The sequence below is a fragment of the Aegilops tauschii genome, chromosome 3, assembly GCF_002575655.3.
Source record: "Aegilops tauschii subsp. strangulata cultivar AL8/78 chromosome 3, Aet v6.0, whole genome shotgun sequence".
Lineage (NCBI taxonomy): Eukaryota > Viridiplantae > Streptophyta > Magnoliopsida > Poales > Poaceae > Aegilops > Aegilops tauschii.
Window position 1 is genome coordinate 400,090,634 of NC_053037.3, and position 6,043 is coordinate 400,096,676.

General features: G+C 50.3%; 1 protein-coding gene across 1 annotated transcript; it reads right to left on the minus strand.

Annotated features, from left to right (window-relative positions):
* Positions 1-2,795: 2,795 nt before the first annotated feature.
* Positions 2,796-5,401, minus strand: LOC109734729 (uncharacterized). The gene is made up of 9 exons (XM_020293919.4): positions 5,005-5,401; positions 4,777-4,905; positions 4,544-4,670; positions 4,321-4,441; positions 4,072-4,153; positions 3,904-3,954; positions 3,575-3,613; positions 3,339-3,432; positions 2,796-3,236 (listed from the first exon to the last, which is right to left on the minus strand). The coding sequence occupies exons 1-9, from the start codon at positions 5,254-5,256 to the stop codon at positions 3,109-3,111; spliced, it is 1,023 nt and encodes a 340-aa protein (XP_020149508.1). The 5' UTR covers positions 5,257-5,401; the 3' UTR covers positions 2,796-3,108.
* Positions 5,402-6,043: the final 642 nt, after the last annotated feature.

Consider the following 6,043-nt stretch of genomic DNA (forward strand, 5'->3'; position numbering starts at 1 on the left):
CTCTCCACCTCCTCCTCCCCCCTTCTCCTTCTTGGAATAGGAAAGGTGGGGGCCAAACCTACTTGGAGTAGGATTGCCCCCCCTTGGGCGCGCCTCTCCCCTGGCCGGCCCTCTCCTCCTCCCCTCCTTTATATACGGGGGCAGGGAGGCACCCCAAACACACAAGTTGATCTGTTGATCTATTCCAGCCGTGTGCGGTGCCCCCCTCCACCATATTCCACCTCGGTCATATCGTAGCGGTGCTTAGGCGAAGCCCTGCGTCGGTAACAACATCATCACCGTCATCACGCTGTCGTGCTGACGGAACTCTCCCGTGAAGCTCTGCTGGATCGGAGTTCGCGGGACGTCATCGAACTGAACGTGTGCTGAACTCGGAGGTGCCATACGTTCGGTACTTGGATCGGTCAGATCGTGAAGACGTACGACTACATCAACTGCGTTGTGCTAACGCTTCCGCTTTCGTTCTATGAGGGTACGTGGACAACACTCTCCCCTCTCGTTGCTATGCATCACCATGATCCTGTGTGTGCGTGGAATTTTTTTGAAATTACTACATTCCCCTACAATTTTCTGATGGGTTGTTGCCATGGTACGGTGGCTGCCGGCAAGGCTGAGAGGCGGTTGCATTGACTGGAAAAGAGTGAGAGGTTTTTTCTCTTTTATTTACTTGGTGGGTCCCATATGTACGGAGCTGATGTGGCGGTGCTGACTCAACAGTCAACTTGGTAAAAACCGCTCCAGTGAGTCAAAATCGAGCGAAGGGTTGATTAATGAACCAGATGGTTTGAGATGACCGGTTATGAACTTGAGGGTTGAATCATAAACCGAGTGGCAAGTCGGAATTGTAAAGTGGGATTTTCTTCAACAAAAAAGGGCAATGTTTGTGTCCGGCCGACCGGCTGAAACTTCAGCCGGTTGCGCATGAGCCACACGATCAAAACTAATTGAACAACCTACATGCAGAGCGCACCCAGCCTATCCATATGGCTGGGTCCCACGCATCGCTCAGGTCATCCCTATCTCTTCACGCATTGCTCTCCTTCACTTATCTCTGGACGCAATCCATTTCCTCCTCTGCTCGCCTTTTTCGTCTCCCCAGGCAAGTCTTTGCCATCTGATTTCATGGGCACACCGATGCCGCGACACCACCATGAGCCGCCCTAGCAAACCGCGCACCACCTTGGTGCTACTACCCACCACCGGTGCTGGATTCAGCCACTGTTGGCGCTAGAACCGACCAACCATTTGTGCTACAAGATGTTGACCGTCGGCGCTGGAACCGGGCGGGTTGGGAGCTAGAACCGACCAACTACATTGCTACAATCGACACCAGCCGACGTTGTAACCGATAGTCTTTTTTGCTACAACCGGCAGGAGCAGCTGTCGGCGGCAATCTTGTTTGCTGGAACCAGCGACTGGGATTGCTACATCCACGGTGGTGAAGTAGTTGCTAAGGTGCTGGAACGGGCGAACTATTCTGCTGCAATGGGCGAGAAGGTTTGCTGGAACAGACTGTCTCTTTTGCGATAACCGGTGGCAACATTTTTTGCTTTAGCTGGAACCGACACGTGGATTTGCTGAACCAGGGACCGGGATTGCTGCATCCAAGATGGTGAGCAGTCGCCCAGGTGCTGGAACCGGTGACTTTTTTGTTTCAATCAGCGAAAGGGATTGCGAGAACCGGCCAAAATGCTTGATGTTGGGTTGGGGAACGACGGCCGGCTGAGAAAAAAAGCTGCAACCGGCGTTTGGGTTGGTTGCCGCGAACCACGAGCGCGGCGACGAGAACGACGACCATGTACCATGGAGCAGCGGGTGGCGCAGTGCTCCGACCGGGGGCGACGGGAGGCGCGGTCGGCGCGAGATGCGGGAGCTGTGCGAGGAAGAAGAAACTCGGACCGAACCGTTTTACCAGATCAAACGACCCACACGGGCTCGCATCCGACGGACTGCGCGCGACCGGCGGCCGGCGCGTTAGCATTGGCCTACTAAAAATAGTAGGAGTGTCATTCGCCAAAAAGACAAAAAAGCAGGTGTGGTCGGCAGCTGAAAGGGGTCCAGTAGCCAGTGGCTCGTCGGAGCCCATCATTCCCAGCGGAAAGCAAGCTGACCTGTGCAAAAGGTAGACTTTTCGGTCATTCAGTGACCAGAAGCACCGAGCCGTTAGACCCGGCCGGACGAAGTAAAAGCTCTCCCCCACTCCAAACTTCAGACATGGCCGAACACCAAGCCCCAAAATCCCGTCGTCGCCAAATTCCACTTCGCCCCGGCCGCCTGTAGCAATAGCAACAAGAAGCTACTCCTAGAAGAAATGGAGGGCGACGAGATCTTTGCAAGCCTAGACTCGCTCTGGTTCCACTCCAGCGTCCTCCACCGGCGGCCGCGCTTCAAGCAGCACTCGGAAGAGCTGAAGCCGCCCAGGAATCAAGATCAACATCCCAAATGCGTCGACGACGAGGTGACGCTGGGAGCGAGAAGAGCGGATCCGGGAAGCAGGGCCCTCCAAGAGCGCATCGAGACATGGCAGGAGGAGCAGTGGCGGCAGCAGACGCTCGTCGTTGCGGCACCGCCACGGTGCTCGCCCGTCAGCGATGGTGTCGCCATGAAGGCTCATCTCAGGTCGTGGGCTCATGCCGTTGCTTGCTCGGTCAGATGAAGGCCCTCCACCAGTTCAAAATCTTGCAATTTGGTACGATTTTCCCATTGCCTGCTCCACACATATATCTGAATAAAGACATCTCGCCTGTGGCTTCTAAGTTTCACATGATATCTCCTCTGAGCTGCACATTTCGATCTGCAAATAGAGAATATGCACAATTCCACTTGCAGTTTCTCTACTTTTACACACACCGTCGAGGTTGTGGGAGTAGCCAGGGGCCACTGTCTATTGTACACTTGTTTTACATCTGGAATTTGTATCCTATGGGTGATTTACAGATCGGCATCAACCAATTTTACAACATGATTTACAGATACTGCTAACACGTCGAATCCAGGGCGGGAGAGCAAATGCTATGCAGCTCTCCTCAAATAATTAGACTATACATGGAGGGTTAACTAACGCTTCATAAAACCACACATTCGATGTGTAACGACCGTGTTCTCTTCTCACTCCTGGTTGGACGCTGCCTCTGGAAGTTTGAATGTAGGAGGCCTGTCTGCACCTTTCCTCGAGTATTCTCGCCACCTCCTTGCCGCCGCAGCCGCTCGCTTCACTCTCTCCTTTGTGTCCTCTTCTGTTGCACATGTCAGCAGGAGTATTAGAACAACAGATAGGCAAAGGACGTGAGCTTAAATGATCCGAGGAATTGACAATTGGCAAAATATTCTAGTTTTACCGTTCTTTTGGTATCTTGTTGGTGACCCCCATATATCACTCCATGAACTGCCCTTGTTAGCATCATCTTGGCTCATCCGCATCCTCACCTTATTCTGCAAGACATTACGGAGCGGCTCACGACAAGACACACGCGGTTGATATGTGGAAAATCAGAAGTTTATGATCCTAATTTTCCCAAACTGGATTTTCATATGTACATATAAAAAAAGCCATGTATCGAACAGAGAATTATACCAAGACTTGTGCTTGTCTTTTCTCCCAGCGCGTACTTGCCTGACAGCAGGAAATATAACAGAACATGTTAAGACCTACATAAATTTCATTGCTAACAAAAGACCTACTACATGAACAGAGGTTTAAAGTGCATAGGGTCTGTGATAACAACTTCAGAAGGTGGACGTATTTAGAAATATGCACATTAATTTTTATAATGAATTGCATTGCATAGAGCCCATCCATCATCACGCGAGAAAGGGCTTTTTTTCGGAAGGGAGGATACCCCCGGCCTCCACACAGAGAAAGTTAGGGGAGATAAATGTAATTTACATGGGTAAAGATATTACCATCCGGAACACATCAAATGAACTCCCCATCCCAGAAAGCATCAATGCAACCTGCTCAAATGGGAAGCAAATCATATGATATTACAAGGTAGGGTAATCTGAATCTAGTATGATACAGTAGAAAACAGCAGAGTGATTGCATATTAACTAACTGCAGAAATTCCTTACATTCACTCTCTCGACTCTGCGCATTTCATCCTCGAGGAGTGTAACTTGTGCTGCTGAAGTCCAGTGGATGCAGTCAACCGGACTGGATACACAGAGTTTAGAGGTTTATGAGCATTACTATTACTAGTCACAAACTCCCCATTGGAAAAACCACTCATACTGTTTGGCACAAATGGCAGCATACGCATTCCGTAGGTTTGTTACGGTAGTGGACAGATACAGATGAAATAATGCAGACATGGGGCTCACCAACTGTCAATGGCTTCTTGAATTAGCTCTTCATTGCCTGATTGATTGTAAACTCTTGCACGCCCATAATCCTCCTCAATCTCGAAAACCTTGGAACAGACATTAGCACAGTTTTTACAACCTGCACACAGATGGGAGCAGAACTTAAATCAGAACCCAGTTTAGATAATCTCACAGTAGCTCCTGACCAGGTTATAGCCATCAGTAGTAGTAGTAGTAGTACCTATGCAGCTAAACTCATCGACAAACACATGATCCCTGGGTGCATCATCCAAGAAGGGGTTGGTTGCTGTTGCAGTAAAGCCATTGATCTCGTCATACACGGCTCGCTGGATGGGGTCGGTAAGTACCTGTTCATCCCTTGCTCATGTTAACTTCATGGATTAGATTGCAACGCAAATTGCTCGTGCCCCCTGAAGAAAAGAGCGTACGGTTTTCATTTCTCAGGAATTTTACCGTGTAAACCTCGTTGATGAACATGCAGAAGTTGGTCACATCGGGGTCGTTCCCACTGAGATCTGGATGGCACGCCTTCATGCAATTGTAGTAGGCTTTCTTGATCTGTTGCGGTGTTGCGTCCGGCATCTGAAAACATGGAGGAATTGTTATCAGCTCCGTAGCAGGGGAAAGACGATTGTTTTTACACAAGAGTGCGAACGAGTGGTCAGAAGCTGAAGAACTTACAACGCCAAGAACGGCGTAGTAATCTTCGGCGGCGCTCCCCTCCGGGCTGCGGGGCTCCGTCGCCACCGCGGACACCCTGAAGCCCCTCCTCCCCCACGTCCTCCGTCTCCGGTGGCGGTCTCTCCTCCCGGCGCCGGCCAGCCCTGCGACTGCCCATCGCCGGACACTGCCGGAACAGCGGACGGCGGTGGAGGAGGAATGGGACTTGGCCACCAGGTCGGCGAGCAGCGGTGGCGACAGGAGAGGAGCCATCGGGTAGATGATGTTCGATCGCGTTTCGGTGCGAGGGAGGAGGGGAGGAGCGAGGAGAAGGCCGGCTGGATCCGGTGGCCGTGGGGTTTGCTTGCTCTGTTTTGCTGCGTTTTCCTGGCAGCCTGCGTTATTACGGTTTTTCTCAACCACACTTCTCCCGCGATTTTTCTCCACCGTTCTTCTTCACGAAGCTGACCTTGCTGATGTTTGTATTTGCGTGGATACCCTCAGCTACGTCGGCATTTCTCAATGTCCGTGGTGCAGCAGTAAACTCCCACTCTCTTTTTTTTGGGTAAAAACATTATTTCTTGAGGTGAGCCTGGTTGATCGAAAATAAAAATGATACTCAAATGCAAGCCATCATCAAATTTTCTCTCTCGATTTCTTCATTATTGTGGCTGCCTGTAGCTTACAATGTTTTTTTTTCGGTGAGCTTACAAGGCTTTTCTGACAGCAAAGTCGGCGCCATAACTTTTCAAGGCTTCAAGTTACACGATGCAAATAAGTCTTTTAGAGGGGATAATGGTGCACATGAATAAGCTAGTAGAGCGGGACTACCCGTTGCTCCGTTGCTCCAAGCCACGGAGATCGGGGGAGTATGTACAAGTGGTATTCTTCTGATGATGGCGCTCGAATTTGACAGCCATAGCATATCAAATTGTGGAAGCATACAAGCTTCATGGTGAATAATCAGAACTTGGGTCTACAGTATTCACACCAAACGGACATGATCTTTATAGACTTAGTCCAATGGCAAGATATGATGATCTTGTATAATTGTTCTCTA